Genomic DNA, 18813 nt, shown 5'->3' with positions numbered 1-18813 from the left:
TAGGATCTGTGTGCAAACGCATCAAATAAAAACACAGGATGCAACAAGAACTGTTTAATATCTATTAGGGTAAGACCAAATTATACAAAAGTAATACACAAAAATGTATTCCTCATTTACTTCACTCATGGAGACACAGCCTCCTCAAACATTTAATTTACCTAATTAGAGCATGAATGAATGTGTTTATCCATGACAAATATTTTCCTCACCTCAAGTAATTATATATTTATATCCAGTTATGATATAATACATGATGATACATATCAAACAACATACAGGACATGTGGGAGCTAATGGGAAATGGCTTTCAGAAGCATTGATACAGCAGCATTAAATGTTAGTAGTAGTATCCAGTACACTGCAGTTCCTGCTGCATGATACCTATACAGCTGTAGTTGCCATAATCACATTAACCGTGCTGTATATACATATGGCAGAAAAGTTTGGACTGATTCACAATTCACCTTGATTACTTGCTACACACAGAAAAGTAGTTTGTTCATCTTTTGGCAGACTTCACACTTAATTTATAGAACGGATCTGCTAAACTTTTAGCATTTGCTAACAGATGAGCGTGTGGGTGGTACAGTTTACAGGGTTCATAACTACTGTGTGTGCATCTGCTGGTGAAAATGTTGTGCATTTGTAAAATTATACAAGTGGTGTCAACACAGGCCCATTTTATTAATTCATAACAGTTTATGTTATGCTTGTCTTTATTTGAAGCCTGCACAACAGGATCCCACTTGATCCTTATAAGTCTACTGTTTAATATATTTATGTTTGTATTGCTCCACTGTGGATTTAGTTTGCACTGATGTCAACAGGTGCCAAACATTATCTAAGTTTTTATTAAATTATAATAAAAATAAAAAAATAAATACTCAAAGTCTGTTACCTAAACTTATTGAAAGCCAACAAACATGTGCTTCAAACTCATCCACACATCATCCAAAATACACATAAAATGTATAGGTTGGTACAAAAAACAACTAAAAAGTAAAACAGTCTATTGAATACCACATCATCACAATCAGACAAGACAACTCACAGGTTTTGAAATAACGATCATTCAGACACGATTCTTCACATCTGTTTCAGGTCTAATACTATATTACTGTAATAACCATCTACTGAATCTTAACGTTTTCAAAGAAGACTTGAGTGACACTGAAATCAATATGACAGGCTCTGACTGAACGGCGACACACAGATATTCCCTCTTTCAATTTCACCTCATGAAGAAATAACTGGCTTGAATTTTATATTTTCTTTTATATAAATATCATATTACACCTACTCATAGAATAACACCAACAGCCACGAAATGACACAATAAGGCCTGAAATCCAGAGCTTCATTTAAGCATTTACATGTAGGGGTAAGTGGGAGAATTTGCCAAGGGGTGAAAACTTCACTTCATACAATGCTATGACCACCTACAACAATGATTATTAATATTCACTGTATGTCCTGCAATTGTTTTGGTTTTCATTCACTTTTAACCTGTACAACGTTGATTTGGAATGTTTTATCCAATGAACTGCAATCCTAAATACTGCATGTGCATCACTTTAACATGTAATAATCATTCATTTCACCGAAATCAACTTGCTAAACACATAACCAGTGTGTAATGACAAAACCAATGAATAATGGTGATTAAAAGGAGACAAGCCTGATATGTTGACACTCTTAGGGCTTTACAGGTAGAATTTAAAACCCGCTATCACATCTTTCCTGAGAATGTTAAATAAAAATGTTGAAAGGTTCACTGACGCAGAGCAACTTCACATCAGTGAAAAAAACACAATCAGGTCACCAAAACATGAACTGTTACTATTTTCTCTGGGATTTAAAAGCTTTTGAGTTGGAAAAACTACATGCTCAATACATTTTGTGCTAGATATCACTTCCAGCAAATGTCTTATGATTTAAATCATGTCAGAGACAAAGTATTTGGTCCTTTTATTCATCTTCCTGTTAAATTTGCAATTTTTAAAAATTTGAAGATTTTGGCCAAGTTCAACTTCGTATTTTTCAACAAAAAAGTAACAAAGTTAAGATAATAAGAAAAAGATTGGCCAGTATCTAAACTGTACAGACATGAGAGTGGTATCTATCTTCTCATCCAACTCTCAGCACAAAAGTAAATAATCGTATTTTCCAAATTGTCAAACCATCCCTCTACTGAGACTTGTCATCAGCAAATTTATTTAGCATTTGATGACCCTAAGGCTAATGAAAGTAAAACTCTTAACAATATAGCTACTACTTTAAATAAAAAAAACACATTACAACGGCAATTAAAAGATGTTTTAAAAGTGGGACACAGGCATAGGCAGAGAAGTCACTGTGCTGACCACAGGTGAACCTACCTGAATAAAAGGATGAAGCTCAGAGGATGGGTTTTAGTTATATTATGTGTCTCCGTTGGAAAGCTACACACACATTGACCAGCTAAAGTTGAGCAGTTTAAGAGAGAAAAAAAACTGCTTTTTAAATAACCGTCTATTATTTTAGATGTGAAGTGACTTAAATTATTAACTCCCATGTGTGTCAGAATTCAATAAAAGTACACTTCCACCAAAAACATGACTTTTCTCTACATTGTTCTGGTTGAATTCAGCTTGTACAGTGTTGTAATGAAGGGCACCTAATTCTGATTTGTGTTCTTAACTGATCCCTTTTTATCTCTCCCACTCAGCAGCCTGGCCTCCTCATTGGCCCTACATCGGGTCGTCGTAGTTGTAGGTGGGAGCTGCTGAGTACTGGTTCTGCTGCATGGCTCCCTGTGCAGCTCCCATGGCCGCCTGCTGAGCTGCCTCCTGGACGTGGGGGTTCTTCCAGGCCCCACTGGCCCACTCCTCCTGGGCTTTACCCATGCTGCCACCACTGCCACGGTATAAGTTATGAACCTGCGAAAGAAGTTGTAATATCAAAGGCATTTTACCATTATTACTGTCTTTCAGGAAAAAATATCTACAGTATTAAAGTCAAACTGAATTAAAATCATTTTTGCTAAGAAGTGAAAAAGAAACTTTTAATTTTTTTACATGCAGTGATAGCGCCCCCTACATAAGTGTTCTCTAGATGGCATGAATTTGTTTGTACCACTGATGATGTCGGGTCTGTGTGGGTGGCCACCAGACGGGTGACAGAGCCTTTGCTTGGACCCATCTGTGATTTGAGAACTCAAATTATTTTTTATTATGCAGCAACATTTTGACCTCAGTTTTGGAAAAAAATATGGATTTGTCACGTTTTTTGCATTATATAAGAATTTTGACGTGTTTAACTATCAGGTAAATATATTGGCCATCAGGCACTCAAATAATTATCCTTGGTGGACTGGTTTATATTGGTCTACAGACATAGGAGGGTGGAATATTTTGAACTAAGTTAGCCTTATAGCTCTGTGAGTGATCCAGATTTAGCTAGCTAACCTTCTACACATAAACAGAACTTTTATAACTATATAAAATATGTTTTTACAAATATGTTTCTTTTTATCTGACCAACTCTCTTCATAATTTAGCCTGGGTGGAACTTTAAGAGTGTTAAAAACTTTAAAAATGAATGTCACTTCCTGAATTGAAAGTCTTTTTTTTGGAAGACGAGAAACTGTATATGACTGAATACTATGTCAATGACTTAAGTTCCCATCATCATGAAGGTTATATGATTATAGAGTTGGTTGTGTGAGGATTAAAATACTGTGCACTGACAAAATAACATCATATCAATTAAATTTAGGTTTAGAGGTCCTTTGACATGCTGCTTTTTGGATGCTTTTATATAGGCCTCAGTGGTCCCCTAATACTGTATCTGAAGTCTCTTTCCCGAAATTCAGCCTTGGTGCAGAATTACCACTAGAGCCAGTCCCACAATGAGCTTTCCTTAGTATGTGCCATTTCTGTGTCTGTAGCTTTGAATGTTATTGAGGAGGAGAGAGGGGGGGCAAGGTGGAGGGTGGGTGTGTGGCCTTGACCAACCATGCCAAGCCATGATGCCTCTCTCTCATGGGTGGGCCAAATTCTCTGGGTGGGCAAAGCAGAGAAAGGGGCGGTAACCTTGTTCCTTATGACCTCATAAGAAGAAGATTCCAGATCGGCCCATCTGAGCTTTCATTTTCTCAAAAGCAGAGCAGGATACCCAGGGCTCGGTTTACACCTATCGCCATTTCTAGCCACTGGGGGACCATAGGCAGGCTGGGGGAACTCATATTAATTTTAAAAAAACCTCATAAAGTGAAATTTTCATGCCATGGGACCTTTAATTACACTGAACAATAGTGTCTGGCTGATGTGAGGCATCCATATTGGTTTGGTTTCCAGTCACTTCCACATTAGTGCCAACTCAGATAAATCGTTTGCTAGTCGACTTGGATACGAATCACTGGTTAACATAACAAGTGCTAGGGTTAGCCTACTTGTTGCTGTTATTTTAGACCAATTTGCCATCACTGCAGTTGGACTAATGAAAGAAAAATACAGCTAATGCTAGCTCGACCCCCCCTTCTTTGTACAATGTGGCACACACTGAGTGTGTGGGAGCTGGCAGTGATTCAGCAGGTGCTAAAATAACAAAAACAAAAAGTAATTCCCACTTGAAGGGAATCAGTGCTAACATTAGAAAGCTAGGTTAATTAGCTTTTACTTTCTGAGTCAAAGCTATGTAGCCTAGTTTGCTAGCTTCCACTTTTCGAGTGGAATACAAACTTAACAGCTTGATGAGTCCATAACCAATGACTTGTATCAGGGTATGTAGGCTACAAGGTTATGCTGTACTACTAGCGTGTCTCCTAGCAACACTGGACCTAAAATGTCAGTCAACCAACCACTGCCAAGTGAAACGCCCACCCAGAGGCTTGAAGCTGAGACTAAAGCTGGAGATAGAAAAACGGTCTTATCCTCTTTTGAGAAATGGAAAATAATGCAAAATAGTAGTATAATAGTATAATAATAGTAGCAGTATCTTAATAGTTTATAATTCCTTACACAAGAATTTCAGTTCAACTTTAAAGAGCCTTTTTACCAAATGAAGCCCACAAAATGCTAATTTCTACTTCTGGAGAAGAAGCTAAAACAGTTCAGAGTTTCTTTTACTTAAAGACTTAAAGAAGAGAAGAAATGTAAAGGTCACCTTTGCGAGGGCAGTGAAGGACAGTACAGCCACCGCAGTAAACATGATGGTGGGAATCAGCATGACCACAGCGGAGCCAATGTTGGTGCTGAAGAAACTGATGGTAGCTAGCCAGCCACTGATGGGAACAACAAAAGAGTTAGTAACATCTCACACCTATGGCACTCATGACCAATGACAATACAAAATAGTTTGAAAATATGTGTAATTATTAGTTTAGGTGGAGGTTTTTTAAACTTTGCATGGTGGTCTGTGGTCTGTAAATCCATGAGCACATTGCAAACAGGGACTGCTAGTAGCGAATTCAGCATACTTTTAATGGTCCCAATTTGCCAAAAATGTAAACAAATGTAGGTATATTGTCTGAGGCAGGCCACTGTTTATTTTAGTATTCATTCCCTCTTTCCTTGTTTTTTATTGCCTCATGTGTCTCTGTAGTCCTTACCTGCTTGTCTCACCCTTGTCAGCTTGTCTTTGTGTTATCAGTCCTTGTGGTATTGTTCCCACTATCATGTCACTTAGTTTCCTCTTTTATGTTGTCTATTCATTTCCTGTGTGTTAATGTTTCCCTGTTGTTTAGTCATGGTTGTGTGTTACCCGTGTTCTTTCTGTGCTCTCTGTTTTTCCGTGTTCTATCCATTTGTATGTTTTCATGCTTCAGTTTCCTGTTTTATTTTGTAGTTTCTCTGTTTCTCCTGAGTCATGTCTTGTTTTACTTCCTGCCTTGTGTTTTCTCACCTTTGTGGTTGTCTGACCCGTCCTGATGTGTTTCACCTGTTCCTCATCCCTCATATCACCTGTCCCTAATTACTACCCTTATTACCTTGTGTATTTAGTCTTGCTTTCTGTGTCTGTTGTTGGTTCATCAATGTTTCTCCTGTTGGCATTCCCTGCGTCTCTTCGGCCTTGTGGTTTTTGGTTTCCTAGTCTTCCTAGTGTTTTTTTGAATTTTGTTGGACTTCCCTTTTTGCCTGCCTGCCTGCCTCAGGACACCTTTCATTGTAAGCCTTTTAATTTAAATAAACCTTCTAAAACTGCTCACTGCCTCCGCGCCTCCACACTCTGCACTTTTGGGTCCAAGCCTGCTATTCCTCAAACGTGATAGAGATACTCAACGTGCTTTGCCTGAGAGACACTTTTGCAAAATGACAAGAGGCCAGGGACCAGTTAATAAACAAACATTAATATTTATAAGATCAATATACAAAAGGCCTATAAATCATCTTTCTTTGAAATTTGGATTTGAGGACATTTGGTGCTTATCCCGAACTTCTGTCAGGGGGCACTTTTTTAAATGAACAATTTGTCAGGGGGCACTTTTTTAAAATTAACAATTTGGCACCCATCTGTATTTATGCTTCATGTCAAACATATTAGATATCTGTGTTTGTCAAAGCTCTTACCACACTCCCCAGCCTGGAATGCCAACACTCTGGATAATACTGATCACCACCTGGGCCATGAAGACGAAGAAGAAAGCCATAAAGTTGAAAGAGCTGTCTGTCCTGCATAGAGAGAATAATAAATGTCAGAAATCATGTGATCCAGCAGAAAAGCAGGTACAAAATGTTGAGTAAGCTCAGAGTAGGACCAGCTCACTTGAAGGCCTTGTAGATGGGCCTGAACCAGCACACGTAGGAGCAGGGGGTGAAGAGGATGAGCCACAGGAAGGCCATCCCAAAGTTGGTCACCCCGCCACCTCCACACATCCACGCCAGACAGCCAATCAGATTAACAGCCAGTGTGGCACTATTCACTGTCAACATCAAAGAGAAGGTGCAAGGATGACCAAAACATGGCAAACTGAAAACAAAAGCCTCTATAGTGAATACCCGACAGGCTGCATTACTCATAATTCAGCAGGATTGAATTACTATGATTTTCAGCAACTACTCAACACCAGATTTTCAGTTCTATATTAAAGCTATAATGTAGCACACACAGCACACAGTTTCTACTCTACATGTACCAAACATTTTGTGTAGACTAATCTACTTATTAACCAGACTTACATTCTTGTTTTCAAATGGCAGAACCTATGTGATAATGAAAAAGATACCATGATGCTCATGTGAATATTACAATTTGACACATTACTATTATGTACTATTATCACTAAGGGCTACAACTAACAATTGTTTTCTAAATTGATTAATCTGCCAATTATGTTCTTGATTAATAGATTAGTCCTTTGGTCTATGTAACCACAAGAAATTGTGACAAGTTGCCCATAGCCTGAGATGTCTTCAAATATCTTGCTTCTTTTTTTTCCCGACCAAGACTCAAAGAAATTCAATCTTCAATGATTTGCAACAAAGAAAAGCAGCAAATCCTCACATTAAATTAGCTGGTGTTGTTGTTAAAAATCAACCTGATCTCCTGTTTAAAATTTGTAAAGATTTAGTTTCTCAAAACAAAGAGCAAATGGCAAATGTGTCAAACAAACTTAGACACAATATGTCAATCTATGCATAAAAATGCACACAAAAAAACTGAAAATATATTAATTGGCTCTGTGTCAGTGACAGTGAGACCAGTCAATCTGGTCTCATGATGTTTTGGGTAAAACAAAGGACTGGCATGAAAGCACGGAAGCGGTGGACAGGTTCACAGCTTATACCTTATACTTTGAACAAAAATGTTGAAATAGGCCTGAATATGAAACTGTACTGCACGCCAACAGTCGATACACAAACTTTTACTGCAGGTACACTCACAGATCCATAGGTAATAGATCTTCTTGCACATTGTGCGATGCTGGTCTGGGATCTCATTGAAGTCTTGGTAAAAACATGGCTTGAGAGGGATGAATCGAGGCAGGGGAGGGAAGTTGTTTTCTAGGGCACAAAGAAACAGTTCAACGGAGCTGCCGTGCCCACACACCAAATACATAAAGAAATCAAGACAGCTGCATGAAGGATTACAATTTGTAAATAGGTTGGTTTTGTGCTTAGACTCTAAAAGCACATGCACACAATGTAGTTAAGAAAGCTTACCTGCCATGATGACCGTTCAGTATTTTCCTCCACTTGCAAACAGCAGGCACACAGACTTCAATCTCAGCTGCCTTGAAAACCAAACTGCAGAGAAAGAACAGAGCTGTTTTATTAAGGGCATCATGATCACTCACTCACACTGCTCTCTTTAGGCAATAGGGCCACAGACCTCCATGGGCCTTACTGTGAATGCATGCACCTACTTCATTGGAATAAACTACTTAAATCCCAACATGATTTGATTAGAGGTGGTGCTAGCCCTTCCAGTGCACCCATCCCTATTGCTGCATCATGAATTAAATCGACAGAGACAAACATGATTTTTGGCCACATATTACAGCTGTGTAATCCGCGCGGTTAGAAACTGTGTGGCCTTGTCGAGATTCCTAATGTAGCATATTCATAAACCCATGGGCGCAAAAAAGCGTTACAGGCCTACAGAGTTTACAGATTGGACTTCATATGATAAAGATATTTGTTTAGCTCTTAAACCTGCCAATAAGCTATATTTGATTGTGTTTCTAAGCCACGTTTCAATGCATTTGATGGTGGATGTGGAATAGCATAGCTCTGAAGGGCATTATTCTGCCACAAAATAAAGCAATCACTGCCATGAATAACAGACTGGCCCCGGTTGGTTTTTATGCAATGATGCAAAAACTGTCTTCTATGTGTATTTGTTTTGGGCGGAGGGCAGTGATGATGCAGTAAGACACAGTGCATCGTGATTACAAACGATGGAGAAGCGTCCTTCAGCCTGTGCGACATAGTGCTTCCTCATCATTCGGACGCGCTGAACAGGTCAAGCCCAAACTCCTCACAATAAACCACACAGGATACAGATTTTACAGGTTTTACTGAAGATAGAATCCCATTTATTGTAATAGATTAATTTCCCTCCTCCTGTAGGCTAATAGCCTACATGTAAGTGATTAAAACGCCTTACCTCCAGTTTAGTCCGAGAATGTCGCTAGAATCCCTCCGTTTGTTTAAATAGCATCCTGGATTAATCTGCATTCAAACACATTGGAGGAAACGGACAGATCTGGCGCTGCTCAGACCGAAATATGTTACGTTATTCCCAAATGATGGATTTGGGAGTAAAAGGCGGTCACGTGACGTAAGGTCTTTTCTTTACGCACATCGGAACGGAATATTTCAACAAGCCCCGCCCCTGGCTGATGCTGTCCACAGTGCTGAAAATCAGAGAAGGCATTACACGATCTGATCTGATTGGCTGCCTGTTAGCACATTATTAAATATACTAGGCTACTATCACAGCGGAAAAGAAAAAGGTGTAGCCTATGGCAGTCCTACACTGAGGGATAATAATATCACAGGGAATACAACCTTTAGCCTATATCAGAGTTACATTTTTCAGTCCAAATAACATGGCAATGAAGTAGCATATTTGTGTCGCACATTTCATATAGGCTAACCTACAGAAACAGCTCAAAGAACTATAAGTAAAGCATAAAATAAAACAAACAGAAAAGACAGCATAAAACATTGAAATAGGCTACAAATAAAATGGATAACAATATTAAATAAAAAAGGTAAAACAACTAAATAATTACAAAAATTGTAAATATATAAGTGCAAGGGGATAATGTTTAGTGCTCATGGTTTAGTGAAAGACAGCGAAGAATATCAGAAGAATTGCAGTACCACGTTATAATAATTATTTCAATAGATTATTTTATTATCATATTATAACACTTAAAGGGATTATACGTTGTAATTCATGCCTTTATTATCAGATGATTGATACATTAGTTACCAATACTTTATAGATCAGTTATAAACCATTATTGAGAGCAACTTTGGGGTTGCTAGGTTGTGAAAAATCTCTCTCCCTTGAGGGTAGTCAAGGTCTTACATCTTCTGAAAGTTTGTTCAAGCTTTATAGTGCATGATGCTTCATTTCCATGTTTAGTTTGGAATGGTCAGCAGACTGCTAATGATCTGAGAAGCAGAGAGGGCTCATATGGCAAAAGATGTATAGACAAGCAGCAGAAGATTTCATTTTACTTAATGTTTTACATTAATTTACTTCTTCGTCTTTGTTAGGACTGTAACATAATAATTCTGAATGAGCTCAAGGTGCATGAGATCCAGATCCAGATGGCAAGAATGAGAAAAGAACATAACAGTTGTCTGTCCTGCTGGAAATTAAAGCATGCACATGTTTTTCTAACTCAAGCCTACGCAAGAATCCTTTAATTCTAAGATCACATTTTGTAATTTAAATTGCTGGAAGATTTCAGTTGATTTGTCTGTGCAGGTTCATGACAAATAAGATTGGTTTATCTTTTTTTTTTAACAAAAGCCTTTGTGTTGGTAGGACTAAGAGTCAGTGTCAAGGTAAACTTTGGATGATGGATTGTAAGCTGTAAAAGGTCAGATTTTACTCAACACACAAAAGATTTTTTAAATCAGACCTTATGTCAGCATCAAAATAGTCTTCAGGTAATGTGTCAGCGCTGAACTGTAAAAGTAGAATGTAGGCTATAGCATGCCCTGTTTTAGTTACAAGTTGACCTCCCCTGCTCTTTTAGTCTTGGATGCAAAAAGTGGTAGGCCTATTTTTTAAGCGGTAAAATGAAACACACACACACACACTGCCTGTATCTACTCCATAACTACAAAAGCTGTGTAAGTATGTGTCTAATGATACTATTTTTCTTCAAAGACATAAGAACACAAGATTTAAGTTTATGCATGTTTGTGCCTGCTTTCTCTCTGTGGAATCTTTTAAAAAGCAGCTAAGAAGCCAACTTAGACAGGCTTTTAGGTTTAGGCTGTTCTCCTTTTATGGTGTCTCATAGTTTTATCTTTTTTATTTTTATTTGACAGTATTAGATTTTATTTATTTGTCTATGAAGCACTTTGTGTCTGGTGTCTGAAAACGGTGATACATAAATAAACTTTGCTTGCTTGCTTTGCTTCTTTTACAATCTACCAAACCCTTTTTGTTTGGGGTTTCTGCTTTTGATGCCCCTGTATCTGACAAAGTCTGCCTATGGCTCTGAGAAGCTGTTGGGGCAGGGAAAAAATAAAAAATAAAAAATATATTTTTTGTTTTTCTGCTGTGAAACTTAAAAAGCTCTGTGGACATCCAGTAGCCTATGTGGAATGCTGCATTCAAGTTTCTTCGGAAATGTTACGTTATTGGTGCTTCTGGCACATAATAGAACGAAGATGAAAAACGCAAACAAGACATGTATTGACTATTTTACCTAAGTTAGCTGTGTGCTTTTCCGCTATATTAATTTAACGACACGGCCCTCTACGCCTTCCCATTCGCTATCTGCCACGTTTCGTCCATGCGCGAAAATCGCATAATTTTACGCTATTTCTACAGCACTGGCATGAACGCAGCAGTTCGTTCAGCTAGCATTAGCTCTTCCTGCAGTGCTATGAGTTGAGCACGACTGAAGGTAAGTGCAAATAATGATATACAACTAGTGTCTGTCATGTAAAATAGGTCTGTGTGCCACAGGGATGTATTCCTAACGTGTGTGTTTTACATAATCAGTAACGTTACCCGGTGACGGATATATGATCAGCTCTGCACTTGTTGTAGCTTAGCTAACGTAAGCTAACGTGGCTTCCTACTTTCCTATGCTAGTAAAGGGACAACATTACTTGCTTAGCTAGCTACCTAACACAGCAGTAACATAGTGCTTAACTTGACTGGCAAGTGTTGGATTGTTCAATTAGTAGATGAGCTAATCTTAGCAAGTTACCTGACCTCTTACGAACAGCTTCAGGGCTTACGTGCAGTTTAATGTCACAAATTATTTTCCAAAAACTGAGTGTCCCAAATTATGAGTGTCTTATTTTAGACAGGTTGAGGTTAGGGTAGCACAGGTGGTTTATCAGGTTCATAATTAATTAAGGACATTGTATGGGGAATTTGTGACACTAAACTGCACGTATACCGGTCTGGTCATAAACAATAACAAGTAGTCGTTGGCAATGGAAATCTCAGGCCTCAGGCACCTCCAACAAGGCTCATTAAATACAAAAGACAACAACACACAAGTAAAAGCAAAATCTGAACAAATAAAAAAATAGGGCTAAAATATAAATAAATAATAAATGAAGTAATATAGTTATATAATTTTATGTAGACAGTATTGCAAATTAATAAAACCAAATGTAAAAAGGAATGTTATGTATATATGCATAATGAGAAGTACATATACTGTATGTACAGAGGTGTAAACAGTTCATAAGTGAAAGTATATAAAGATAACGTGACGGTTCATACAGCCAAAATATGGGTCCCCCTTCTTACATTTTAAACTATGATGCTGTTAGAGCAGAATTAGCACAAGTCATTTTAATTCATTAATCATGTAAGTCATTTGGTGTCTGGGAATTGTGATGGAGACACTCAATCAGGAACAAACTGATTTGGATGGGAGTACACATTTTGGCACAACATAACCGTGTTTAATTTCTGTTAGCACTCCCATACGTTGTCATGAGGTACTTGCTGTGCTTTTAACACATAACTTCATTTTTGACTTTGCTCCCTTGTGTGCTATCTTATCACCTCTGTTTGCAGTGCTGGGAATGCAGCCACCGCTCCCACCTGAGGCGGTCAGAGAGCTGGTGTGCTCCTGTCTGCACAGAGACCCAGTAGCAGCAGATCTCCGCTGCAGCCTGTTTGTTGCCGCTGCACAGAACTACAAGAGGGACTCTTTGCTCAGACCCTTTCCCTCTAGATACATAAGTGGTGACAATAAGGACTTTGAGGAGCTGGTAAGATATATATATATATGTATATGTATATATACACACAGTTGACAGTCAGACACTTTTTAAACACCCTATATTGTAGCAAATATCAAGCACAGACATCATTTGAAGTACCTTAATATTAGATATAATAAGTAAGCAATAAAGGCAGCAAGTAATTGAGAAAAACGTAACTTTTTACTTTTGTTAAGAACGAATGCCCATGCACACCATGAGTAATGGTGGTGGCATTATACACGTACATGTGCTGTTAGAGGCAGCAGTTTGTCAGTAAACAAAAGGTGAGAACAAAACTGCAAGATGATGCAGATAAAAAACAAACATTTGGCTTTGCAAATGTTTAAAAGATATAAGAAATATATAATTGGCGAGAAACATAGGAACAATAAACAAAACTGTGTTTATTTACAATAAAACAAAACTCAACCCACACTTTAGTAAAGCACAAATTGGGACCAAAGATCTTTGACGGTGCTTAAAAACATATATTTATGTCGTTGGTGGGCCACCTTAAGTGACTAAAGTGTCAGACTTATCACAAGTAAGTTTATATTACTCTGAGAAAGGAAAGGTTGAACCTTCTGATCCACTTTACAGTATTTTTTATGATTTTAGGCTATTTGCAATGAGCATGTCTTCAACATTTTCATCAAAAAATGCCAATACTAAAGGTGTTCAGAACGTTTAGGTTGGCAGTGTACATATGCTGTAAATTACAGATTTGTATCTTGGTTTCTGTGGGCATGGTCATAATATAGTAACACTTACAGGGACAAATGCAATACAGACATTTGTGATGACATTAATTCAGAGATGACAGTCAGAGAGACACATTCAAAGACAATACAGCTCCCCCTACAGTGAAAGGGAAGATGAGACCTATTATGGACAGGTGTGGCTACTCCTGTTGTGGCAATATGAGCAACAAAAGTTAGTTTTCTTCTCAAGTTGGCAGATGTGCACTCTTTGCCTGGTGTGAGAGAGCTGGTGAGACTACGACCCAGAGAGGGAGATCATCATCTGGCTCTCACACACTGGATTCTCTCTTCAAAGAGCTTTGCCGTGAAGACATTACAGAAAGATGAGGTACATCACTACAAGTATAAATACAGAAATGTATTTTACTACTTGCTTTTTTTGTTTACAGCAACTTTCTTCGTTCTCTTCCAGTATGCCAAACTTTGTAACCTGACGGAAAATGAAGGGATTTCTGCACCTGTGCCAGACTTCCTGTTTGCCCTGGAGTACTGTGATCAGATGAATGCCAGGTTTGAGAAGATGAGGGAAGGTAGAGACGTCTTCTATGCATTCCACGGGAGCCGCCTGGAAAACTTCCACTCAATCATTCACAATGGGCTGCACTGTCACCTCAACAAGGTTAGTGCAGTCATCACTGCTCCATCTCTTCTGTAGCACAAAATGGCGGTTTTATTATTGTGTGTGTGTGTGTGTGTGTGTGTGTGTGTATATATATATATAATATAATATATTCCTTGTAGACCTGTTATTGTGCAATATAATACATAAAGGTTGATTTATGGTTCTGTGAAGGCTCCATGCAGAGCTTTCATGGTAGCCTACGTAAGTGGCCTGAAGTTTATACTTGTGCGTTGGTGTGTGCGTCGAGCTCTTTAAGAGAATAGCAGGGCCAGCGTGTGTGTGCACGGGGAGTGTGTGGTAGAGCGAGTGAAAGGGTGACGATGATTAGCTTCGGAGCGAGTCCTAACTAGAGGCATAGTGAGAGAAACAAAATGTGTCCTCAGTGCTTTCTGACCACAGTCGGAAATCTGTTGCAGGAAAAGTTATCCCTCTACTCGATTTGATGTTGTTTATGGAGAAGAAGAACCAGGAAATGAGTAGGGGGAAATGCAACGCTACCAAGTCAGGGCCGAGCAACGTCCCATGCCACGACGTGTAGTTACATTTTTTTAAGAGATGCACGTCAGGCTACGACATAGGGTCCGTGGTAGGGTCGGTATCTCTACATACCTACGTACATACCACGATGTCAATTTAATGCAAAAGCATAAATCGGCCTTAAGACTTCCCGGAGATGTTGAGATATCTGTTGTTTGCTAACACAAAAGCTCAGTCAATCTGGTTTCTTTTCTGCATGTTTTGTGCAGAACTCAGTGTTTGGAGAGGGGACCTACCTCACCAGTGACCTCAGCATGGCTGTCCTCTACAGTCCCCACAGCAGTGGCTGGCGAGAAAGTCTCCTGGGTCCACTGCTCAGCTGTGTTGCCTTGTGCGAAGTCATTGATCACCCAGATGTGAAGTGCCAGGTGAAGAAAAAAGGTATGTAAACCGTGTGACTCGCAGAATAAAACACATTTAAAATCCTGCAACGCTGATTTTTAAATCGCTTCATGTTAAAATAGAGGATGGATACCCGAACCGAGCCTGTCGGGACCCGGCGGTACCTGGTGGGCCGGGCTGGGTTCGGACTGATATTAAAAAATGATGTTCGGGTTCGGGTCGGGCTCAGTCACATCAGCGCGATAAGGCATTGAATATTTTAAATTTAAAAAAGCTTATTATGTAGGTGCGCGCCTGTGTTAACGTGCGCTTGTTGCCCCATGTGCACTGATGCGCTCATCTGTTGACATTTCCGAAATGCCTTCCTACAGTTGCTTAATAAAAGCGGGCTTTCCACAAACAAACGTACATGTGTCATTAGTATGAGGGAAAAAAATTTGATTTTAACTGTGTCGGGCTCGGACATAAATATCTTAATTCCTGTCGGGCTCGGTTACTGCTCTGTCGGACGCGGGCCGGGCTCAGACAGAAAAATGCGGCCCGATCCGCACTTTATGTTAAAACTCGTTTCCCATTTCAGATTCTGAAACCATTGACCGGCAGCGCTCAAGAGCAAAGAACAGCGAAGGAGGGGACGTACCGGAGAAGTACTTTGTAGTCACCAACAATCAGCTTTTGCGAGTCAAGTACCTGCTTGTTTACTCTCAGAGGAGGCACCTGTCCAGGTAAGAGTCACCTGTGGGTAAAGGATGTAAATGCTGATAAAGTATTTAAGCCACATTACACATGTTGTTTCGGCAAGGCCATTGTTAGCCTCAGCAGTGGGGGATGGTCTCTTTCAAAGACTTGAAAGGCGCCCAGCGACCTGGTTATTTAAATCTTTGGCAGAAATAAAAATGTTTGCAATATTTTTTGCTGCCTCTCTACAAATAAAAGGAAATGGGAATATAAAACAGAAATAGCGTCTCAGAAGCTAACAGAAATAAGTAAATTTAAAAACAACATATGTTATGAGAGATATATATATATATATATATATATATATATATATGTATATATATGTATGTGTGTGTGTGTGTGTGTGTATATGAACTACAACCATAGTACAATATAGGCCTCTTGTGTTTCTGGAAACTAAATAAAAAAAATAAGTACATACCAGTTTCTGTTGGTGCTGGTAAACAAAAGGTCATTTTTGTGTTTTTCTTCTTCAGACGTTCCCGCAGCACGTCCTGGCTCCTCAGGCACCATTTTGCCATCATGATGAGTCTCTACCTTCTGCTGCTCATATTCATCGGTGCCTTTAACTCTAACACCTTCATATCCTTTTGGAACAGACTGTTCAGGTGACAAGACAACAGAACAGACGGCCTGGATGTTTGTTATCCCCCATGCCTTCCTGATCACAGACTGACTGGAGGCTTGAGCAAAGATAAAGTTTTATGCACCTTTTTATACTGTTTTCTCTCTACAGTTGTTCTTTATTTGTACAAATGAAATGGGTAATAAGACAATGCTGCATTTTGAAATTGTTATGCAATTTTTCATCTGTGATTTGTTTGGTTTATTAAACACTGTTTTTTCCCCGATAATATTTACATGTGGATTTAGTCCTGAGAGAACACAGTCCTACTAACCAAAGGGTTAAAAGAAAAAAACATCATGTTGTTGGAGTAAGTGCACAGCGAAGGGTCAAGCATTAATGCCGCGTTCTATTTACCTTGGAACTCGGAAGCCGGAGCTAGGAATGACGTCATACCCGTGTTGAATGCGTTCCAAGTCGGATTTTCATTGTTTTCATTAGCTCTAGCCTGGTTAGCTATTGTTAGCAATACCAGTTGATAACAACGCATTACACTGTTTTTTTGTGCATGCAAACAGCGTAACAACATGTCCACAGATAGAAGTTGAACATGCCTGTGTGAACGACTGATTTAGTGACACAAATAAGACAGAAGTGCTTATAACTTTTTGTTACTGCAGCTTTCACAACTGTTGATACAGGGGGCAGTCATGTTGGATTTTGAACTCGGGCTACTGCGAGGTTGTCCGAGTTCCGAGCTCGTAAATCCGAGGTCAGGGGGCGTGTTTCCGACTTTCACCTCCAAGTTGAATCCGAGTTCCGAGGTAAATAGAACGCAGCATAAGTTGTCTTTTTTTAGTTTGTTAGGTCTTAAGTTCGGAGACGTATTACTACATTAACTGATCGCATTGACTCATTAGTGCCAGTGACTCCTGATCTGTTGATCAGGTTCTAATGACAATTTGTCCCAGTTTAAATTCTTACTTTGTAATGTTATGTTTTTGTGTGACTCAGTTATGTGTAGAGACCTTTTTATAACCCATTATTTAAGTGTAACTTTAAGGTATTAAATATAATGGTAAGGTTTAATAAAGGAAAATATGAGGTTCTAAATACATTTTATAATCATTTTAGATATGCTTTTAATAAACTGTATATTCGCTTAAAGGCAACACATTCTGATTGAATGAATTTGTTACAATTTTTGACATCAATAAAACAATACTTTTTAAGTTGTTTGAGTGAGGTTAGTTTCTTACAAAGTTGATTTAAAAAATCTTCAAAGTGGTAGCGGTTGACTTAAAAGGAATATTGCACAATATTCTGAGAGATTAATCATGTCTCAGAGAAAGCTCTGCAGCTGCTTCCCGTACATCAAAATCTACTTGAAGGTCACTCCTTCATAATAGTCTGTTGTACTTTTCTATTGTTTTGTGTTCTATTAAAACTTTAACATGGGTTTCTTCTGACAGGAGCATATTTATTACCGCTGGCACGCTGACGGCCCTTTGTTATCCGTTGTAAAAAAAAAAAGTGACATCTATTGGGATTGATAACAGAGGCGGCCTGCTTTGGTGACAGATCCTGTCCCGGCAACAGGAAAGTTTGTGATGTTTTAGAGTTAAATATTATATTATTATTTTTTTCTGGTAGGTCTATTATAAGCAGATTTGTAAACGATTAGAGTACCTTGTATTTAACAATTATTTCATTCATTTAAGCATAATTACTTGTCTAATATTACAGACACAGGACAAGGAGCTGCACACTCCTCTTTTCTGTCTGATTAAACACCAGATACAGTATTATTTAGATATCACAGTGATTTAGTGATGCAACTGACTGACAAGTTAAAAGAAGATGAAAGAAAAGGCAGGCCTTTGTTTTGGTATAAAAACAGATTCCTTATTGTGAAATCTTTCAGATAAACTGCTTCTCCTCTTCAGAAACAACTCACATTTGAAGGACACAGAACAAACTGCCCATTGTTAGTCCACACTTTATTCCCTTTCCGTACAAGCTTCATTATTGCTGCCTCATAAACCGTCTGTTATTCAATAACCATCAACTGTCAGGGGGGCAGCGATGGCAAAGGGGACTCAAGACGCTTCTCCAAAATGAGAACAATCCGATCAGTGCTAGACTGATATGATGGTTACATTTACCACATTGCTGTATCTGAATGATTCCACTTCATTTCTCTGCCCCGTTAGCATTGTTTCTACTTATTCCAATGCAGGTGTCCAAACTGGTTCACTCATTCATGGTTCAACATTCACTATAAAGGGAGTTACTTGTAGAAGACTAAGCTTGAGACGATGCTTTGAGCTAAATGCT

General features: G+C 38.7%; 2 protein-coding genes across 2 annotated transcripts; one reads left to right on the top strand and one right to left on the bottom strand.

Moving 5' to 3' along the window:
- Nucleotides 1-39: 39 nt before the first annotated feature.
- scamp5a (secretory carrier membrane protein 5a) lies at nucleotides 40-9299 on the bottom strand. The gene is made up of 7 exons (XM_078257234.1): nucleotides 9091-9299; nucleotides 8145-8228; nucleotides 7866-7985; nucleotides 6748-6904; nucleotides 6552-6653; nucleotides 5149-5266; nucleotides 40-2921 (listed from the first exon to the last, which is right to left on the bottom strand). The coding sequence occupies exons 2-7, from the start codon at nucleotides 8149-8151 to the stop codon at nucleotides 2733-2735; spliced, it is 693 nt and encodes a 230-aa protein (XP_078113360.1). The 5' UTR covers nucleotides 8152-8228; nucleotides 9091-9299; the 3' UTR covers nucleotides 40-2732.
- A 2046-nt stretch (nucleotides 9300-11345) lies between these two features.
- Nucleotides 11346-17934, top strand: parp16 (poly (ADP-ribose) polymerase family, member 16). Its single transcript, XM_078257233.1, has 7 exons — nucleotides 11346-11584; nucleotides 12721-12917; nucleotides 13863-14000; nucleotides 14085-14291; nucleotides 15041-15212; nucleotides 15754-15898; nucleotides 16388-17934. Exons 2-7 carry the CDS (start codon nucleotides 12729-12731, stop codon nucleotides 16521-16523), a joined length of 987 nt encoding a protein of 328 aa, XP_078113359.1. The 5' UTR covers nucleotides 11346-11584; nucleotides 12721-12728; the 3' UTR covers nucleotides 16524-17934.
- The last annotated feature ends 879 nt before the right edge of the window (nucleotides 17935-18813 follow it).

This window comes from Sander vitreus, chromosome 8 (genome assembly GCF_031162955.1).
Source record: "Sander vitreus isolate 19-12246 chromosome 8, sanVit1, whole genome shotgun sequence".
NCBI lineage: Eukaryota > Metazoa > Chordata > Actinopteri > Perciformes > Percidae > Sander > Sander vitreus.
Note: the sequence above shows the minus strand (reverse complement) of the source record. Positions and strands in the feature narration are given on the sequence as shown.

What these genes read in the sequence shown, in the direction of transcription:
- scamp5a (XM_078257234.1), bottom strand. An exon ending in GATCTATTACCTATGGATCT is followed by an intron (nt 6,905 to 7,865) that starts GTGAGTGTACCT and finishes TGATGTTGACAG; the next exon opens with TGAATAGTGCCACACTGGCT. An exon ending in ATTCCAGGCTGGGGAGTGTG is followed by an intron (nt 5,267 to 6,551) that starts GTAAGAGCTTTG and finishes TGTTCCCATCAG; the next exon opens with TGGCTGGCTAGCTACCATCA.
- parp16 (XM_078257233.1), top strand. Translation starts at nt 12,729, where the DNA reads ATGCAGCCACCGCTCCCACCTGAGGCGGTCAGAGAGCTGGTGTGCTCC. An exon ending in GTGCCAGGTGAAGAAAAAAG is followed by an intron (nt 15,213 to 15,753) that starts GTATGTAAACCG and finishes TTCCCATTTCAG; the next exon opens with ATTCTGAAACCATTGACCGG. An exon ending in CAGAGGAGGCACCTGTCCAG is followed by an intron (nt 15,899 to 16,387) that starts GTAAGAGTCACC and finishes TTTCTTCTTCAG; the next exon opens with ACGTTCCCGCAGCACGTCCT.